This window comes from Pezoporus flaviventris, unplaced genomic scaffold (assembly GCF_033815535.1).
Source record: "Pezoporus flaviventris isolate CSIRO_AGI_PZ_B2104156 unplaced genomic scaffold, CSIRO_AGI_Pfla_v1 ptg000025l, whole genome shotgun sequence".
Lineage (NCBI taxonomy): Eukaryota > Metazoa > Chordata > Aves > Psittaciformes > Psittacidae > Pezoporus > Pezoporus flaviventris.
In genome coordinates this window covers 33,419,200-33,439,255 of record NW_026892573.1, presented here as the reverse complement: position 1 = coordinate 33,439,255, position 20,056 = coordinate 33,419,200, and the positions used below count along the sequence as shown (strand labels likewise).

Sequence of the window (20,056 nt, the reverse complement as noted above, 5' to 3'; positions counted from 1 at the left end):
CACTTGCAGCACTGTGTGCAGTTCTGGTGTCCTCAACATAAAAAGGACATGGAGCTGTTGGAACAAGTCCAGAGGAGGCCACGAGGATGCTCAGTGATTGGAGCACCTCCTGTATGGAGCCAGGCTGAGAAAGTTGGGGCTGTTGAGGCTGGAGAAGAGAAGCTGCGTGGAGACCTCAGAGGAGCTTCCAGTGTCTGAAGGGGGCTACAAGGATGCTGGGGAGGGACTCTTCATCAGGGACTGTAGTGATAGGACAAAGGGTAACGGCTTAAAACTGAAAGAGGGGAAGTTTAGGTTGGATCTAAGGAAGAAGTTCTTTCCCGTTAGGGTGCTGAGGCACTGGAATGGGTTGTCCAGGGAAGCTGCGAATGCTCCATCCCTGGCAGTGTTGAAGGCCAAGTTGGACAGAGCCTTGGGTGCCATGGTTTAGTGTGAGGTGTCCCTGGCCATGGCAGGGGGTTTGGAACTGAATGATCTTAAGGTCTTTTCCAACCCAAACCATTCTATGAATGGCTTTAACCTGCCAGAGGGGAGGTTGAGATGGGATCTGAGGCAGAAGCTCTTCCCTGTGAGGGTGCTGAGGTGCTGGCACAGGGTGCCCAGAGGAGCTGTAACTGTCCCATCCCTGGTCTCTCACCAGAGAGGAGGGGACAGTCCCATCCCTCAGCCTTCTTTGGGACTTGTCTCCACCTACCTGTGCACTTCTGATTGTCCTTTTGCTGTATATAGGTGAAAATCACGCTTCAGGTGTTGTAAAAGTAGGCTTGGGGTGCTAAATGCTTAAAGGAAACATCCTGTTAAAGAAGGAGGTACAAAAGGTTACTTGATTCCTGCCTTTTGCACATCTGACCCTTGGTTCTGTGCCTGATGGAATGAGTTTCTTTAATACCAAAGCTCAGGATGGATGAGCTCATAGGAAGTATCTGTGCCCGTGATTATAATCCAACAAGCATCACTCTGTGATACCGAGCTGCTGCAAGCCGTACTGCCCTGAACCTGGGAAGCTTGTGCTGTACAGTTTCATCTCATCAAGCCATAATGCAGGAAGACTGGAGCGGAACAGCAAACATGGTTTTAGTTATATGAGAGGGGAAGCCTTTCTTGGGCCAGTAAGTGTTCTATCTCCTAAATTGCCTTAAATGTCCTTTTTCTATGTGAGAGGCACCTTCATGGGCAAAGGGGCCAGTGTCAGGTGTTACAAGCCCACTAACCCCTGTATGGTTAGTCTCTGCTGATGCTTTCCCGTATCCTTACTGGGACACCAGCCTCAGTGAAGCTGATGTCTGAGACCTCTCCAGAGGGGATATTGTGTTTACTCTCAGGAAGGGTTTCACAAATACAAGCAAGAGAGTGCTGGAGGAAACGCAGCTTTTGGCTCATCTCAGTGTTCAGTTCTGACTGCGTCCTGCATGTACTCAAACACGTACTCCTATTTCCTTTATCGTCCTGTGGGCTATCTCCAATAAACACTAGTGATGTGAAACCAGAACCCAGTATTAAACTGTGCCTATTATCACATTTCAGCTTTAATAATTAGAGGAAAACTACTTCATTAACCTTTGGCACAATATTACGAGTTGCTGAGCATGAGAATCCAGGCTGCTGCTGGGTTTGAGTAGTGCTCAGGCTTTGTGTGTTGCTGGATGTGAAGGGAAAAGAGCAGCTTAATAGAATTCAGAGGGAAATGGCAGGAGGTAGAAGGGAATGAGATCTGTTATCAGCTGAGAATGTAGTTCCCCTGGTCACTGCTGAAACATTCCCATGCTTAGATTTCATGCATGAATTCCCCCTGCCTTTCAGATGGAAGTGAGTTGGAATTCTCCAGGATGAGAGGGGAGGAAAGGGGTGGGAAGAACCAGTGATGAGAAGTTACTAGATGGATTTGATGCAGTGCGAACTGAATCAGAGCTCCATCCTGACCTAATGCATGCAGACACTTAGCCATGATGTAGAGATTGACATTTCCTAACAGTACTATTGACTGCCTTGGGCCAGTGGCTTTGCAGCATCTCAACTGTTTGTTATCACTGTTAAAAATCAAAGTAAGAGAAAAAATATGTTACTTTTAATAGCCTCTACCTTGTAAATGGGAGGAAAATCAAGGTAGCTGAGAACTAAGCATGGTACAAAACTTAACAGTGATTCTAAGCAGCCTTTGAAGGGACAGCAACAGAATGGAGTTCTCTCTTGTTGTTGCTTTGGTTTCTGTTTGTATGCCTTATTTGTTACTGCTGAATCAAAACTGCGATGGGAGTCCTTTAACATAGCTCTAATGAAGGCTTTAAGCATGTTGGGTCAGCTTGAGGGACTATAAAATGCGTGCTCTATGGATTAATGAAGGGCAGGTCTTCAAGGGTGTTGATGTCACTTGTTTTTCTTGCTAGTTTAGTACTCTTAGAAGCATTGCAAAGTAAACATCTGCTTTGCAGGGTGGACCTCTGAACAGCATGGAAATCCACTTGGGAGCGGAAGGCAGGCGCTGGCATAGCAAGATTCAAGTCAGCATTTCCATATAAATAGCTGTGTATTTGAGCACTTCCTCTAGTTTGGCTGTGGGCTGTCCCTGCTTGTGGCAGTTCTTTATTTGCTCCTTCTGACAGGAAGAGTGAGGACTTGGAAGACGTGTTTCAATCACAGTGAAGAAGTGTAAGACCTTAGCGTCCAGCCCTGGGGCAGCAGCACAAGAGGGACGTGGAGCTGTTGGAGCAAGGCCAGAGGAGGCCATGGAGCTGCTGCGAGGGCTGGAGCAGCTCTGCTCTGGAGCCAGGCTGAGAGAGCTGGGCTGGGGCAGCCTGGAGAAGAGAAGGCTCCTGAAGGGGAGACCTGAGAGCAGCTCCAGTGCCTGAAGGGGCTGCAGGAAAGCTGGAGAGGGGCTTGGGACAAGGGCCTGTAGGGCCAGGCCAAGGGGAATGGCTTGAACCTGCCTGAGGGGAGACTGAGATGAGCTCTTAGGCAGAAGCTCTTCCCCGGGAGGGTGCTGAGGTGCTGGCACAGGGTGCCCAGAGAAGCTGTGGCTGCCCCATCCCTGGCAGTGTTCAAGGCCAGGTTGGACACAGGGGCTTGGAGCAAGCTGCTCCAGTGGAAGGGGTCCCTGCCTGTGGCAGGGGTTGGAGCTGGAGGAGCTTTAAGCTCCCTTCAACCCAAACCATTCCATGATTCTGTGAAGAAGCTTAAAAAACTGAAAGAAATCCCTTTGGTTAAATTTACTTCCAAGCTGTGATAGATGCGTTCTGGCAGTGTTTTAAATATGAAAAATGCCAATGAATTTGACATGTTTAGCTTTGGGATACGCTATCTGAAGCGCTGATTGATACCACAGTGCCTTTTGCATATGTTGCAGCTTGAGGGTTGTTCAGCAAACCCCCCCCATCTAAGTGAGAACAACTCACCAGCCTTAATAAAACAAAGGCGAGCAATGTGTGAAGAGTGCAAATAATCTAAAATGGTCTAATTTCCCCCAAAAGGTATAAACACACACAACTGTGTATATAGCAGCAGGCATTATTCCACTGATCCCCCAAGGTTGTTTATATAGCAACAGGCATTATAACAACGCTTTCTGTTTTCATTATTGCAGTGCTTAGTCATCTGAAGGCCAGCCAATGCTCCTTCAGCCTCGGAGAAGTCCTCCAGGATCTTGTAAAACAATTAACTATGTCATTTGATTGAATCTTGCCTTTTCTAGTTCTCTCCCAGCGTTTGACATCCTCTGAAAGCCTGATGTGAATGCTTGGCTCCCAACCAACCCTCCAAACTGGGTTGAAAGAACACTCTTGCTTCTATTTTTGTTTGTAGGCTTTCACATTTGGGGAGCAGATGGCCTTTTGAAATGCCTGATGCTAGCAAGACAAACTCCTTGTTTAGCTGAAAAGGTTTCAGGGTTGCTTTTGACTGCCTTAACACAGTGCGTAGTGGGGTAGTGGGTTGAGTCCACTTGTATAGATAGAGCTGCAACACCAAGGACCCAGCTGCCTGCAGTAGAGACTAAGGGAAGTGTTAGAACTGTACGGTCCCTTCCAACCCAAACCATTCCATAATTCTATGATAAGGGCAGATTTGGATGTAGGCTCCAATATTAGGCATAATATGTATTAAAAGGGCTGGTATTTTAAGCTTTATTAACATAGGTTGAGCTGTGAGACTGCTTCCACATGTCTTAGACCAAGATGAATAGGGCTGGGGAAACAATATGCTAAATGATGAACAGATGAAGTCAGAATTAGAGTTATTCTGTGCTCCCTCAAAAAAGGATATTTCAGTCCAGGTACTCTGTGGTTTCTGGCTGGGAGTAAATGTATGTGCTTGTGTACCATTAGTCATTAAATCCTGCTACAGGATTTAGCTTAGGAAATGGGCTATTCTTCTTTGCATGTAAATGCAGGATATCATTATTCTTCTTAAGAGGCAGCCCCTTAGTGGCAAGAGCCCTAATTTTGGTCTTGGGTGCAATCTGATACTACTCAGAAATAGAAAGATAACTAAATGGCTTCTTTTTAAGCCAACTTATTGGGAAACTTAAATAGTTCTATTCCTTCTTATCTTGTGGGCTGTATAGGAGAGTAACTGAACCTTTACAGGTTTGTATTTTAGTTAACAAATGAGGCTGCTGTGCATGTCATGACTTGATGAATAGATGTTTTACCATGGAACTGTTGCCTTTAGGAAGGTGTTGAGCTTTTATGTCTTCTGATGTGATTCTAATTAAGTATAACAGCCTAGGTGGCAAAATAAATACTTAGAAGGTGCTTGGATGGCAGTGGTTTGGAGACACCCAGTGTGGAGCTGGCTGCTGCTGAGGATTGACACCTTCCTTCCAGTAGAAGTTCAAGCCATTGCACTGAAAGGAATGCAGGTACTGGGTGCTTTTATTGAGGTTCCCTTCCAACCCAAACCATTCTATGATACTACGGTATTTCTTTTCCCTCCTTTTCCTAAAGAGTCTAAACCAACAATGCCTGGCTTGTTATGAGTTAACTTAAGGGGTTTGTCATGCCTTACCTGCAGGTGATACTGTGGTTGTGTTAGCTGGAACAGTTTTCATGTTTTTTGATGGAAATTAAGTGTTTAAACACTGTATTAGAAAGCTGATGCAAGTTTTAAGAGTAAATCCACCTTTCACTTTGAGAACCAGTATCTTAAATGCAGTTTGTTTTCACTCAAGGCAGAGAGAGCTGTTTCTTCAGCCTGGAGAAGGCTCAGGGAGACCTGATGTCCATGTGCCAGGGGTTAAACGATGTCTACAGTGAAGCTGGAGACTCTCTTTTGACAAGAAGTCCCAGTTAAGGCTGGGTTGGACAGGGTGCTGGGCATCCAGTGTAGATTATACTGTGCCTGGAAGGGTTGGACCAGATGATCCCTGAGGTCCCTTCAACCTGGGATTCTGGGAATATTTATGGTTGTCTGTGATGTTGGAATAAATAGCAAGTGTATGTTAAATACCCCCAACTGTGATAGGCTGGTCTTCTACAGAAGTAGAGTTGCCCTTAATATAAACTTAATATCCTCTTTCTTAGAATCATAGAATAGTTTGGGTTGGAAAGGACCTTAAGATCATCCAGTTCCAACCCCCTGCCATGGGCAGGGACACCTCACACTAAACCATGGCACCCAAGGCTCTGTCCAGTCTGGCCTTGAACACTGCCAGGGATGGAGCATTCACAACCTCCCTGGGCAACCCATTCCAGTGCCTCAGCACCCTCACAGGAAAGAACTTCTTGCTTAGATCCAATCTAAACTTCCCCAGTTTCAGTTTTAACCCATCACCCCTTGTCCTATCACTCCAGTCCCTGATGAAGAGTCCCTCTCCAGCATCCTTGCAGCCCCCTTCAAACACTGGAAGCTGCTCTGAGGTCTCCACGCAGCTTCTCTTCTCCAGGCTCAACAGCCCCAACTTTCTCAGCCTGGCTCCATACAGGAGGTGCTCCAGCCCCTGATCATCTTCATATTCTTCCTTACAGGTACTTCCTGAATTTGGAGACAGAACCCCCAGATTTTACAGGAGCAGTCTAGGCAGTTATTGACACTTTAAACACTGTCCTCCTATCAACGTCTTTTTCTAACGCTGAAGTTGCTCACTTTATCACCCTGGATTTGTAGCGTCAGATGTTTGGGGGTGCAAGTAAAGAAAGTCATCAAATTGGATGAATGTAGAGTTTTCCTTGATCTTGGAGAAACATGACTATGTACTTTTATGTTTGAGTAGCTGCTTTGTTACATCTTCGATTAAATAACTTTGACTGCTGTTATGTTAACATAGAAGCCAGAGTGACAAAGCCCAGTAAAATGTAGCTTTGAATCTTATTCTCTTTGAGAAAAGTAAAAGGAGTTAATCAGTGTAATTGAAAGAAATTACATAGATTATTTTTCTCCTTAAACAAGTACCCTGAGGTTCTTCTGTTTTGAACTGATCATAAAACATGATGCCTATCTGAAAGGGGCCACGAGGATGCTGAAGAGGGACTCTTCATCAGAGACTGGAGTGATAGCACAAGGGGTCATGGGTTCAAACTGAAACAGGGGAAGTTCAGGTTGGAGATAAGGCAGAAGCTCTTCCCTGTAAGGGTGCTGAGGTGCTGGCACAGGGTGCCCAGAGAAGCTGTGGCTGCCCCATCCCTGGCAGTGTTCAAGGCCAGGTTGGACACAGGGGCTTGGAGCAAGCTGCTCTAGTGGAAGGGGTCCCTGCCTGTGGCAGGGGTTGGAACTGGATGATCTTAAGGTCCTTTCCAGCCTAGATCATTCTGTGATTCTATGATCCCCTCTGCTACACCTTGTTTCTCTGGAGTACGTGTTGCTAATAGCTGCTACAAGAACAAACTCTGTCTCCTGTCTGATGTCTTCCTTGTTTTCCAATTAATGTTTACTACGTGTTTTGCTCAATGGAGTAACATTTCACACAGCACTTGGGAAAACAAAGCTGCATGTAGGAGCTGAATATTGGAAAGGAAGTGCAAATAGTACTTTATTACTTGAGCATCATTAATGACTTACAGTCCCATGGTGAATACAGGCATATAAACATGAACACGAGTCTTGGCCACTTGTTCCCTCCCTCAAATTAAAACCTGTGTTTCCATGGATGTCTGGGGCTCTGATACCCTGAAGAACCAATCTCATCTTTAAATAAAGCACTGCTTTAGCAAATGACACTTGGTTCCTTTGGAAGCTGAGCGTGGGGTGGATGGAAGTGGGTGATGTTTAATAGCAACAAATGAAATCTGAACTTGGTTTCTTGGGAGGATCCAGACAGCAACAGTCACCTCAGGCTTTTCTTTTCCCACCTTTTCAAGTCTCATGAGCAAAGCATCTGTCTTCTCCCTACATTCACCTCTTCTTAAAATTGATTTTGATGTTAGAGGGCACTTGTATGAATTCTGCTGTCACAGGTCATGGGTGAGGGTTATTGCTGTTGTTGTGTCTTGCTGGTTATTGGACGAGGTGGAGTAACTATCTGTGTATGTGTGGTATTGGCTGTTAAAAGATATTAAACTGAAGAAAGGTGTAAGAGAAATGCCTTATGGTTTGGGAAGGAAAAACCCCACAGTTCTTACTAATGATGAAGCGTTCCAGCCCCTAAAGCTGGAAAGGGGCTTTGGACAAGGGCCTGTAGGGCCAGGCCAAGGGGAATGGCTTTAAGCTGCCCGAGGGGAGACTGAGCTGAGCTCTTAGGCAGAAGCTCTTCCCTGTGAGGGTGCTGAGGCGCTGGCACAGGGTGCCCAGAGAAGCTGTGGCTGCCCCATCCCTGGCAGTGTTCAAGGCCAGGTTGGACACAGGGGCTTGGAGCAAGCTACTCCAGTGGAAGGGGTCCCTGCTCGTGGCAGGGGTTGGGACTGGATGAGCTTTAAGGTCCCTTCCAACCTAAACCAGGCTGGGATTCTGTGGTGCTTCCTTTTGGTATTTGCTGCATGTGTCATGGGTTCTATCACTCAGTAAAGGTGGAGAGATTTCTCCTACAAAGTAGGTGGGACCACTGCAAAGTAGGAGTTAACCTTGTCACGTTGATGGGGAGGTATTTTAGGAACCAGACTAAAACCTGGGAAATAACCCATGGCTCTGGTGCTTCAACTGCTTTTTGTCTGCCACTAGAAGGCAGATGAGTTTTTCAGCAGCTCCTGGGTTTACCTCCATGTTTGTTTTGTAAATGCATCATCATCACCTTCTGTTGACACAGACACATAAGGCAATATTGCTTTGGCTTTAAGCTGTTAGGAAGCCAATATAGAATGGGGTTTATAAAGTGAAATCATATTATTTTCCTGCCATCCTAACTTTGCTTACCGTGCATCTCTAGCATTTGCAGTAAGTAAATGGATTGTAGCAGAAACAGTGGTCTTGTTCACGTTTGGATACAGAAATCTCTCATGCATTCCTCTGATCTTGGCTGTTGGCAGTAGAGCGCTCCCTTAATCCAGCACTTTTCATGCTATGAAACCTTAGAATTTAAGGGTGCCTATAAAAAGGAATCATCTCTGAACGTTTGATTGTAGTAGGAGGGACAATGGGATGGTTTTGATTTGTTTTGCTGGTTTATTTCTTTTGCCCCCAGGCTCGTGCTTTGGTTAACCAAATCCACTGTAATCCCATCAGGAGAATGTGGTGATCGAAAGTCATTTATATTGGCTGGTTGCCTTAATCCAGGTTCTGTCATTGCAGCAGCAAATCTGAATCCAAGCCCACCATATGCCTTGGCTGGGTCCATATGGAACTAATAAGCTGTGTAATAAATGGCCTCTTGTTGTACAAAGCAGTGCTGAGGATGATTTTCTTCCAAAGCTATTTTTCTTCCTCAAACTCAGAAAAGCATGGAAATCATTCCCAATTTTGAGTCTTTTTTTTGGTCAGAAATCTTTCTAACTTGAAGGATTCTTGCTTACACCTCACTGCCATTAGTCCTGGAAACAGGTGTGGATCTGAAAATCCAAATTTAACTTGGAATGGGATTATTGTGGATGGGGACTGGAGCAAGCTGCTCTAGTGGAAGGTGTCCCTGCCCGTGGCAGGGAGCTGGAACTGGATGAGCTTTGAGGTCCCTTCCAACCTAAACCATTCCATGATTCTGTGATTGTTCCATGTTACAGCAACTACTTCAGTATCCAGTTTGTGCAGTTACTGTATGTGTGCAGTGGAGGCCAGCTGTGGCTTCTAGAGGGTGATACCTGCTGTTCTAGAGGGTGTTACCTGCTGAGAACTGTGTATTATGCTGGCTCCTCTTTATCCTGCTAGTCTGAAAGGTACTGGAATTTAGGGACATTTTAGTTGTCATATTTTAACCACACAAGGGATAAATCTCCCTGCAAGGATTCCATGAAGTGCTGGGATTCACACTTGAAAGGCAGAGTTTTCCCCTTCCTTGTGCTTTCTTTAGGAGGTACTTTTAGTTTGGGAACTTCTTATTTAAGCAGTTTATAACCACCAGCAGTGACAGTTCTGTTGGGTGCTTCATTTGATAACCTGGGAGTAAAAGCAGGTTTGCATGGTGTCGGATATGGAATCTTTTCCTTTCTGTTTGCACCCACACGGGAGCTAATACTTGGTTTAAAGTCAGTCAGTGCTTGAAGCCTTTCTCTTAGCTACATGCATTGTATGTGAATGCTGGGTTTAATTATGGGAATAACTGAAGCAGTTTAAATGTTGATGGAAACTCTGGAAGGAACAGATTCAGACCAGTCGTGTGACAATGTGTATTTGTACCAGTTGATATGACTGTACTAATTCCAACGTACATTGATGCACTCGGGAATGACGCACACAAATACACGTTTGGAGTCAATGAATATAGAACACTGTGTTGAAATTGGGTCCTTCCACCTCATGGCTGTGCTTTCATTAAGCTGGGAGGCTGCTCTCCTGTTCCAGATAGGAAATGGAAAAGGTGGAATGAGCTTTAACAGGCAGATTGATTGTTTTCTCCCTGTTCTTGGGTGGCTTTTGCTAATAGGAGGTTATGAGTGTTAAATGGAACATTTCCATAAGGGAACTGTTTGATTATCCTACACTTTCTTTGAAACCCCAGTAAATTAACTGACCAGAATGTTATATTCATTGCAATGTGGGATTTGGAAAGCAGTGCTAATTTTGGGTTTCTTTTTCCTGTTTCTATAGCTTAGATATCAACATGGGCTGAGTACTCCAGATCTCCGGCAAACTCTCCCTAACCTGAAGAACTTCATGGAGCTCGGGCTAATGGTTAGATGGTAAGTGGGGTTTTTGTGATTAAAGAGGTGGATGCTGCATCATATTTAGATATAAGCAGTTAAGAGCTTCACAAGAGTTAAGCATACTTGAAGATGATGACTTTCCCAAGCTAGACTATGGAAATGTCCACAATGTTCTACTGTTTGTATGTGCTGTTATATTTTCTAGATGATGGGCCCATAACCCTTCTCAGAGGGGTAGGGAGATGCAGGGAGAGGATGTTTGAAAAGCAGTGCTCTTCAGTAGAGGGAGGTGAATTAATCATCATAGAATCCCAGCCTGGTTTGGGTTGGAAGGGACCTCAAAGCTCCTCCAGCTCCAACCCCTGCCATGGGCAGGGACACCTTCCACTAGAGCAGCTTGCTCCAAGCCCCTGTGTCCAACCTGGCCTTGAACACTGCCAGGGATGGGGCAGCCACAGCTTCTCTGGGCACCCTGTGCCAGCGCCTCAGCACCCTCACAGGGAAGAGCTTCTGCCTAAGAGCTCATCTCAATCTCCCCTCAGGCAGGTTCAAGCCATGCCCCTTGGCCAGTCCCTATGGGGCCTTGCCCAAAGCCCCTCTCCAGGTTTCTTGTCAGCCTTGTTGAACTTCATGAGGTTTACACTGGCAAAGCACAGTTTCAAAGCCCAGAAACACTGGTCCATGTGCGCTCGAAGCTGGTGTCCAAATCACTTGTTTTGGGAGGAGAGTCTTGGCAAAGGAAAAGACATACAGGAGCAGAAAATGGAACATCTTTGAGCAATGCTATAAAAAGTGTTGCCTGATGGAAATTCAACTCAGCCAACAAAACAGTGGAAATAAACAGGCCCTGAGAAAAGGCAGTGCAGTCCCTTGCGCTGTTTTATTCTGTCAGTAATTTCAAGCACAGCTGAAAAGATTCTCCTTGCTTTTCTTCTTATCCCCTAGCAAGATGCATAACACAAAGCTTTCTTCTTTGGGGATAACATTACTGTGAGGTTTCATGTGGTATCCATCACTGTGATGTAAAAACACCAGGATGGTGTGTGGTCCCCTCAGCAAATCTGGAAATGAAGGGCTGGAATATCAGATCCATGGCTTCTATAGCACTTGTGTGCAGTCATCAGTGGAGGGAAGGGTACTGGTTGTGGATGTTCCCTTCTGACTTGAATAAACAGTGCTGGGATGTTAAATGGGAATCACTTTCCACATGGAAGTACCTGTAAGGTACTGTGAGGGTGCTGAGGCGCTGGCACAGGGTGCCCAGAGAAGCTGTGGCTGCCCCATCCCTGGCAGTGTTCAAGGCCAGGTTGGACACAGGGGCTTGGAGCAAGCTGCTCTAGTGGAAGGGGTCCCTGCCCGAGGCAGGGGTTGGAACTGGATGAGCGTTAAGGTCCCTTCCAACCCAAACCAGGCTGGGGTTCTCTGTTCTTCCCTTCTGATGTGCGCTGCCTTTGAAGAACTGATATTGGAAGCTTTGGTTAAGCCTTAGGGGCTTTGCTGTCATACAGCCGCTTGGTTTTTTCCTATAGGTGATACACAGTCATTAGCAAGACAAAACACATCTTTTTTGGCTGGATAATATTTCAAAACAAGTAGAAATATGAAGCATGGTTCTCTGGGAGTATCACGTTCCCCGCTCCCTGTCTGTCTATGCCTCATTTCCTTCTCACCTCCAAAACATGTATGAAGAGCTGTTCATTTTTAACTCTTTTTTTTTTTTAAGGCTAATGATTCTAAACAATGCTTCTTAGTACTTCCTACTAATATACATGGAAATGGGGCTTTACAGGGAGTCTAGCTCAAGGGGAAAACCGGCTAGACTTCCCTAATTGGGCCTTGCAGTTGAGCACACACACATAGCAGAGTACAGATGCCCACTGTGTCGTGGATAATATCTGATTACAGAGATTTAAACAAGCTTAAAGGCCACTCGCTGTTCAAATGAAGATTTGAAGGAATTTTTTGTTTTCAGGATGCTGGAGGTGAGTTACATTATCCCCAGTCCCACAGACCACAGTCCGTACAGTAAGTCCACATCATCCTCCACTTGCAGCATGGGAGCAGGGGCATCAAGTCACAGAATGGTTTGGGTTGGAAAGGACTTTACAATCACCTTGTTCCACCCCCGTGCCATGGGCAGGGATGCCTCACACTAGATGAGGTGGTGATGATGGGTTTTTCTTATCTACAGATACACTCACACTGCCTGGTTGGTTTGGTTTCGTTGGTGCTGGTCTTCAGTTTCCTTTCTTAGCACTGTAGCTGGGTTTTGGCGTACTTAAGTTCTGTCAAAGCATAATCACACTGGTAAAAAACAACACTCACACTGTAATTAGTTTCTCTTTGAACAGGACTGGTTTTAACTCCTGACATGTGCATTGTCCTTAGTTTTGCTTTTGAATAGAGACATTGCTCTGCAGTTGGGAATGGAATTGAATCCCCTACATATGCAGGGTAACAGGAATACACAGTTATTTCAGACTTAACCTCTTCCTCTGGTAAGCATCACAGAATCCCAGACTGGTTTAGGTTGAAGGGACCTTAAAGCCCATCCAGTTCCAACCCCTGCCACAGGCAGGGACACCTTCCCCTAGAGCAGCTTGCTCCAAGCCCCTGTGTCCAACCTGGCCTTGAACACTGCCAGGGATGGGGCAGCCACAGCTTCTCTGGGCACCCTGTGCCAGCGCCTCAGCACCCTCACAGGGAAGAGCTTCTGCCTAAGAGCTCAGCTCAGTCTCCCCTCGGGCAGGTTCAAGCCATTCCCCTTGGCCTGTCCCTGCATCCCTTGTCCCAAGCCCCTCTCCAGTTTTCCTGCAGCCCCTTCAGGCACTGGAGCTGCTCTCAGGTCTCCCCTTCAGGAGCCTTCTCTTCTCCAGGCTCACCCAGCCCAGCTCTCTCAGCCTGGCTCCAGAGCAGAGCTGCTCCAGCCCTCGCAGCATCAGTGTCTCGTTTTAAGTACAGAATAGTTTCTTTAACTCCTTCAGATTAAAAGCAAACACTGCCCCCAGCTTTTGTGGAAGATCCCATCTATTTCATGCCTCTATCAGAGCAAATTTATCTTTCCAGTCTTTGCTTCAGCCTTTGCGAGCCTCTGTCCCCCCTGAAGGTTTGTGGAGTCCAGTGCCTTTGCCTCGAGGTGTACTTGTGTTGCTGCTGGTCCCTCAGCCTGGTGAGATCTGGGTTGTTTTGGTTTCTCAGGCATGACACTGAAATGATTAATACATGCTTTCACATCCCAACACACCTGATTTATTACAGTGAGCTTGCAGGTCTACAAGCCCTGCTTCCCTCTTCATCTCTCTCCTGGCACCTATATTCTGCTGTATTTACTTTGCTTCCCCCCCCCTACACAATATTACTTGTACTGTATATAGACAAAATCAAGACAGATCTGTTGGTCCCTGCGCACACTGTGATGGAAGCTACAGAACTGCTTCTTTTTCTGTTATCAACTCTGCATGTTGACTCTTAAGGTGAAAGATGATGAGGCAAAGTTGTTGTTGATTTAGGCTGTCTGGGTTGTGGTCCCCAAATCTTTTCTGTTTCCTTTGGGATTAATTCTCTCTGTTTCCAGTCTTTTTTTTCATCCTGGAATCTCACTGGCTTCCAGAAAAGCAGCTCATTTTTAAGATTAGCTTTTGCTGATGCAAAAGGCCCTGGGCAGCTTTCCTCTTGAATCCTTTTTACTCTGGAGCACACATTTTACTCCAGCTTTTGAGACCAAACTGTGCATTTTGATCCTTGGTTTATTCCCTTTTCCGTGTTCAGATTTATCTTGCACAAGTCAGACTCTTTAGGTCATTGCATTAAATGAAGAGGCTCTTTCATTTTCTCTCCTATTCTTCAGCTTATTTACTCTGTGTAAGTAAAGGGATAGCATTTGTGATTATCAATAGCGGGTAAAGAGCACACCACCGATTGAGCAGTGCAGCGAGAAGAAGGTTTTATTCCTAGTGAATAGATTAGACAAAAGGCTCATCTAATGCTGGCAAATATGAGATAGGCCTTTAGCTCTTGTCTGTAGCCAGGGAGATGTCCTTTTGAGCCTGCATTTAAAAGCTGGACTCAAACCCACTTGCATGCCAAGGCTTAAATCAGTGTTTCGAAGGTAAGTCTTGATTCATGTACTGCTAGCTTCGAGAGGAGCCTAAAACTGAACATTTGACTCGAGCAAACCCTGGTAGCTTAATTTATGAAGGTTTTCTTTTTGTCTAAAGCGTGTGTCAGAGTTTCTTAGCTGCCAAAAGACCCAGTTTCACCTTCTCTTCATGCTGGCAGCCTCCCTTTTGCAGCCCTGTGGCTATTGTGTGTTCTTGAAGCAGGAATCTCCACAAGGTGAGAAACTATTATTGCTTTTTAGCACGCTTGACATGCTATTGGCTCGGAGCTACGCTTGGAGCTTCAAACCTTTCAGATGGCTATAAACCAACTTAAACACCTTCATTGAGCGTTCTTGCTGCCATGAGGTCATAGTTTGCAACAAAAAAGATCAAATGGTGTTTAACTTATGATTTTTTGCTTTGGGTAAGTATTCTCATACCAAAGAGCTGTAGCTGTGGATACTGGCTTGGGGCCAGACAATCAAGATTTAGTATTTTGACCAGCTGTGATCCAGTAATGTCCCTCTGAGGAAACATTTTGCGGGGAGGAAAAGATACATATTTGAGCCTGTGAATTGTATTCTGTCTCTCATAGTGCTTTACAGTTTCTCCGAGCCCCTTTGCAGCCAGTTTAAATAAGCACAAGTGAATCTCGACTCAAGAAACCTTTTCTTTTTGATTGAAGCTGCAAACAGATTCCAACCAGGACGGCTAAAACAACAGCTTCACAAGTGGTTGTGTCCTGCTTCCATCACTTTATCTCGCCTGTTTACAGCATGGAGTCTGCATCTTGGGCCTGAGGGCTGCAAGAATGCCCAAACGGACTATTTATTAACAAGTGAGAACTAATATTCTGGGGGGGAAAGCAGCTACTTTGTAGTTTTGCTGCCAGTAAAACTTAGAGCTGAAGTTAGGCTGTTACGAATTGGCTTTTGAGACTTGAATGCAATTGAAGCCTTCAGGTTGGTGGGGATGTAATTCTCTTATCTATACTGTCCAATAAATCTGAGGCTTTTCTTTTCTAATTCAGAACTCCTGCTTCCTGATAGGAACTATACCTGCTCCCATACAGAACTACTCCGAGGCTGATCCAAGTTGATGACTGAAAGTCCTTAAGGCCTGATGGCAGTTCATCAAATCAGGTTTTATCCTCCACTAGTGACAGGCCATTCTTTTTGGGCAGGTGTCCACACCAGTTTGCTGTCTCACTGTCAAGGACCAAGTAATTACCTGTGGCTGGAAGCTGAACCAGCTCAACTCTAGTAATTCAGGTCAAGCTTGTACCTTGGAGTAAAGGACTATGCTCCTGCAAGCCAAACTCTTGTCACTGGTGACAATACCTTACTCTAAAGTTTCTGGGAGATAGGATGATAGTTTTCTAATGTGACTTGGTTTTTTACTGTATTTTGTGTTAATTCCATAAGCTGTGAAGCTGATAAAGCATCTCTTTCTGTGGGCTTGCTTCGGTGCAGTGCTATGAATTCTGATAGCAGCGCAGCCTTTTCCTGAAGGAAAATGCAAACGGAATGGAGATCCTCCATCAGCTGCCTGTTTTCACGAAGAGCAATAGCAAACTAGGCTTTCTGAGCTCTGTGCCTCTCTATACACATTGCTTTTGACCCAAACCCCTCAGCCTGACTTCTCATTCTCACCTGGAGGGAGGTGATGGAACAGGAGAAGACCCCTTGACTTAACTGCTTAACCCACTGTACCTACAGCCATTTTGGTTTGGTTTTACTTGCCTGCAAGATTCTGACCATGAGTCTACTTAGTATACAGAGAGCTCTTCATCTTCTAATATTTGCTTTATACACACTTGTCACACAGCCTCACCTAGTTGCCTAGATTGTCCTTGTGGTTGAGAAGAGGCATCTTGACCAGGTGGCTTTCCACTGATGATGAATGGCTCTCAACAGGGGATTTGAAGGAGGCTGTGGCTGCCCCATCCCTGGCAGTGTTCAAGGCCAGGTTGGATGCAGGGGCTTGGAGCAAGCTGCTCTGGTGGAAGGTGTCTCTGGCCGTGGCAGGGGTTGGACGTGGAGGAGCTTTAAGGTCCCTTCAACCCAAACCATTCTATGATGCTATGATTATTTATTACCCACCCTTCTCCCACACTTGTTTCTTCTCTAGTGGCTGTGGAAGGAGCCTGGGCAATGACCTCTTAGATGGCTGATCTCCAAAGCCCTTTGTGCATATTGACTTTTATCTAAATGCCTTAGGTAATACTTGATAAGCACTTAAGCCATTCTATTGACTTCATTCCTGCTTTCCCACATTTGGGCCATTATCCCTGTATTTATTCCTGACTGAAGCTAAACCCATCCCATTTGTATTTATTGGCAGCAATAGATGGTTTCAGAAATCTGCCCACGTGTGTCTCCAGCAGCTTAAAACCTGGTTCTGTGCTCTTAAGCAAGATCCATTTCATTGCATGTAGTTTAAGGATCCTGCCTGCAAGTGCTTTTTGTTCTAGTTCATTGCTTTGAACACTTCCATGATAAATGAAGATCATTCCTGCTTTACTGCCCTATGGGGCAGCCCTCATGTACTCTATTAACTGGGAAGTTATTTTGTGGATGAGGGAGATTAGCTTTGTATTGCTGATACGTTCAGGCTGTTAGATCACTTAGTATACATCATCCTGCCACTTCAACTTACTAAGGAAGGGAAGATTTTCTTTGGCTGCTGGTCTAAAGAGGTATTGTTCAGGCATACATAACGTGTTAGCTTGAATGGCCTTGTCATAACAAGCTCTTTAAAAGCTCTCCTGGTCCCGCAGACTAATTAATTTCTCACCCATTTGCCTCTAAGGCCTAGATTTACAGAGGAATGTGGGCATGTTTCTCTTTAAGAGGACCTTAGATTTATATGCCCACCACAACAGTTTGTAGAGCTGCTTCTCCTGAGCTAATTGGAAACCACAGTTCTCACGTTGGTTTACTCAGACACTGAAATTTCTGCTGTGTAGGAACGTTGTTGTGCCTACATCGGGCTGATAAGCCCTTGCTGAAAGGCAGTTTGGGGTTCAGCAGTTAGGCAGTTTTATGCATACTTGTCTTTGCCCTTTAAAGCAGCTGACCTCAGAGGAATGAATTTGAGCAAGTTGGAAGGGACCTTAAAGCTCCTCCAGCTCCAACCCCTGCTACGGGTAGGGACCCCTTCCACTAGAGCAGCTTGCTCCAAGCCCCTGTGTCCAACCTGGCCTTGAACACCGCCAGGGATGGGGCAGCCACAGCTTCTCTGGGCACCGTGTGCTAGCACCTCATCTCTGTAACCATGCATCCAGCACTTGTCAGCATCTGTGGCACATTCTGCTTTCTGGTTTGCCACCTCTGTTAAGAAGGCTCCAAACCTTTGCAAACAAAGCTGCAGGTGCTGAGTTTGCATTATAAAGGGCTGAAACAGCAGTGGAAGGGGAAATTTAATGGTTTTGCTGCTATCTCTCTACTTCACTGTCCACAAGTGTAATTCCAAAAAGCAACTGTTCCTTAGGGTAATTTGAGGGCTTTATGGAAGAGAAGAAAGCTCCATGCGTTTACTAAAGGGCAGCCTGGGAGGAGGTGAGATGGGAGAGGAAAGTTAAGAGTTGCAGTACTCTATGCTGCCCTTCCATGGGGATGCTGCTTTTTCTCAAAGAGCCTTTTTGCCATCTACCTTATCCTATTTACAAAAGGGAACAAGAAAAGGGAAATAACATGGAAAAGGATCCATTCTAGGGACTACTCTTAACTGCTGTTCCAAGATTTTCTCCTGCATTACAGCACCCAAAATGTGTCAGGCCTTGAGCAGAAAGAGTTTCTTTTTAAATGGAGCTTAGACTCATACTGACAGCAGTTGAATCTTGGAGTTATACATTCAGCACATCAGGAATAGCTGTACTCTTTATTATTTTTAAGTTTGGAAGGGAAAATGAAGCAGTTGCTTTCGTTAATGTACAGCACACTATTTGCATATAGCCTGGTGATTATATTTGGATAAGGATTAAGCTGATGAAGGAAAATTCACGTAACACACCGCAGATGATGTGATGGGGATGTTCCAAGTTATAGAACCTGAGACACGGTGTAAGTGGCGTCTTAAATAGGAAAATCAAACTTGTAAATTAAGCTTGATTAGTTCGTGCTCCTCAAGAAACAGAGGTTGATGTTTGTCCAAAAAGCTTTGGAATGATTGGCACAGGAAAGGAGATCTGGCGAAGAGAATCCTCTGTAAATAGCAACGTTTGGTGTGGTTTTACTCCTTTCTGTAGCTGTCAGGAGAGTCCACTCCTGCAAGAAGTCACTCTGAGAGGATTCAGACTCGCTTTTGAGGAGTTTATGATGGCCCAGGACAGGCCCCAAATACATAAACGTGCGGTCAACAGTAGTGATTCATAAATCACAGCTTCGTCCCATAAAACGGTGTTAACAGTCCGAATTAACATAATGTGGTGGTTTCTTGGGTGATTGACTTCAAACCATAGAGCTTTGTAAATGTTCCTACAGGATCTTCCTGGTTTTCAGTAAAGCTGTCCTCTGGGGTGTCTTCTGTAGTTCAGACAGCATTAAACACGTTTAGGGGTTTAGCACTTCAGGATACAAGTCGTTGGCCAAATGGAGCTTGGAGTTGTGATAAAGTAATTGCTTCAGCCTTTGGTTAAACATCTGTAGTGCTCATGAACGTGCCTAACAGCTGTGATTTATCCTTCCCTTCTTTCCCAGTGATCGACACCATACATCCAGTGCGATTCCCGTTCCAAAGAGACAGAGCTCTAGCTTCGGCAGGTTGGATATTGGCTTTTCCAGTGGGCTTCCTTCTCCAGATAAAGGACTCAGAAAACGAGCCAGCACGGGAAATGAGAGACTGCAGCACAAAACTCCTCCTCCTAGCTACAACTCTGCTTTAACACAGCCCGTCGCCATCACAGCCCGTGTAGGAGAGTTAGCTAAAAAACCTGGGTCAATATCTTCTTCCTTGGATACCTCTATGGACTCCGCAAAAGGAAATACCAAGAAAGGTGAGAACTTGTGCAGCAGTTTAAATGGAGAAAGCAGGAGCTTAAACAGCACCCAAGACCAGCAGGAGTCTTTCCTAGGACGTACTAGTGCAATAAATGGGGCCTTCCTACCTGGTGAGTGCTCTGGCACCACAAGCACCGAGCAGCCCTGTGAGTTCCGCCCCGCGCTCAACCCCATCCTTTGCTGCACCGTGGAGCAAGCAGAGGAGATCATGGGGCTGGAAGCGACGGGGTTCAGCTCGGGAGATCAGCTCGAGGACTTTAACTCCATCCCAGTGGAACACGCCGTGGCGGTGGAGTGTGATGAACAAGTCCTAGGGGAGTTCGAGGAGTTCTCTCGGAGGATCTATGCACTGAATGAGAACATGTCCAGCTTCCGCAGGCCAAGGAAGAGTTCGGACAAGTGAGCTTGGGACCAGGGGGTTGATAGCAGACATGGAGGTGAAATCAGTGATGTGGGAATAGAGATGAAATTGCACTTATTCTTTATATTAATTATATCAAAAAGAAAAATAAAACCAGCTAAAGCTATTTCCTATGGTGGTAGACAAATGGACTTGAGCACGATAACACAGGATCATGGTATATTCACAGCCCAGGTACATTTTGATTCTGCTTCCAGTCCTCTTATATGGTATTTATAATCTGTTGGAAGGTTTGGTTTGGGGGGGTTGGTTTTTTTAGGCATTGGAATCCATTTATAAAGGCTTTCCTGAAAACACCTTTTAGTGCTGATCAGGCCCCTTCTATGGGTATTTGTTCATGATTATTCTTTAAATTTATTTTAATCCTTTTCAGAAGAAAGA

The 20,056-nt window shown here is 45.4% G+C and overlaps 1 protein-coding gene across 5 annotated transcripts in view; it reads left to right on the top strand.

Moving 5' to 3' along the window:
* Positions 1–19,781, top strand: part of UVRAG (UV radiation resistance associated) — an 88,944-nt gene extending 69,163 nt beyond the window's left edge. For 4 of the 5 annotated variants that reach the window (XM_061458125.1, XM_061458126.1, XM_061458124.1 and 1 more), the window contains 2 exons: positions 10,099–10,190; positions 18,955–19,781. In XM_061458125.1, the coding sequence (XP_061314109.1) occupies positions 10,099–10,190; positions 18,955–19,657 (795 nt within the window). In that variant the 3' untranslated portion in view covers positions 19,658–19,781. Of the gene's footprint in view, positions 1–10,098; positions 10,191–12,059; positions 12,137–18,954 lie in introns of all 5 variants that reach the window. The other variant, XR_009744223.1, reaches the window with a different exon arrangement.
* The last annotated feature ends 275 nt before the right edge of the window (positions 19,782–20,056 follow it).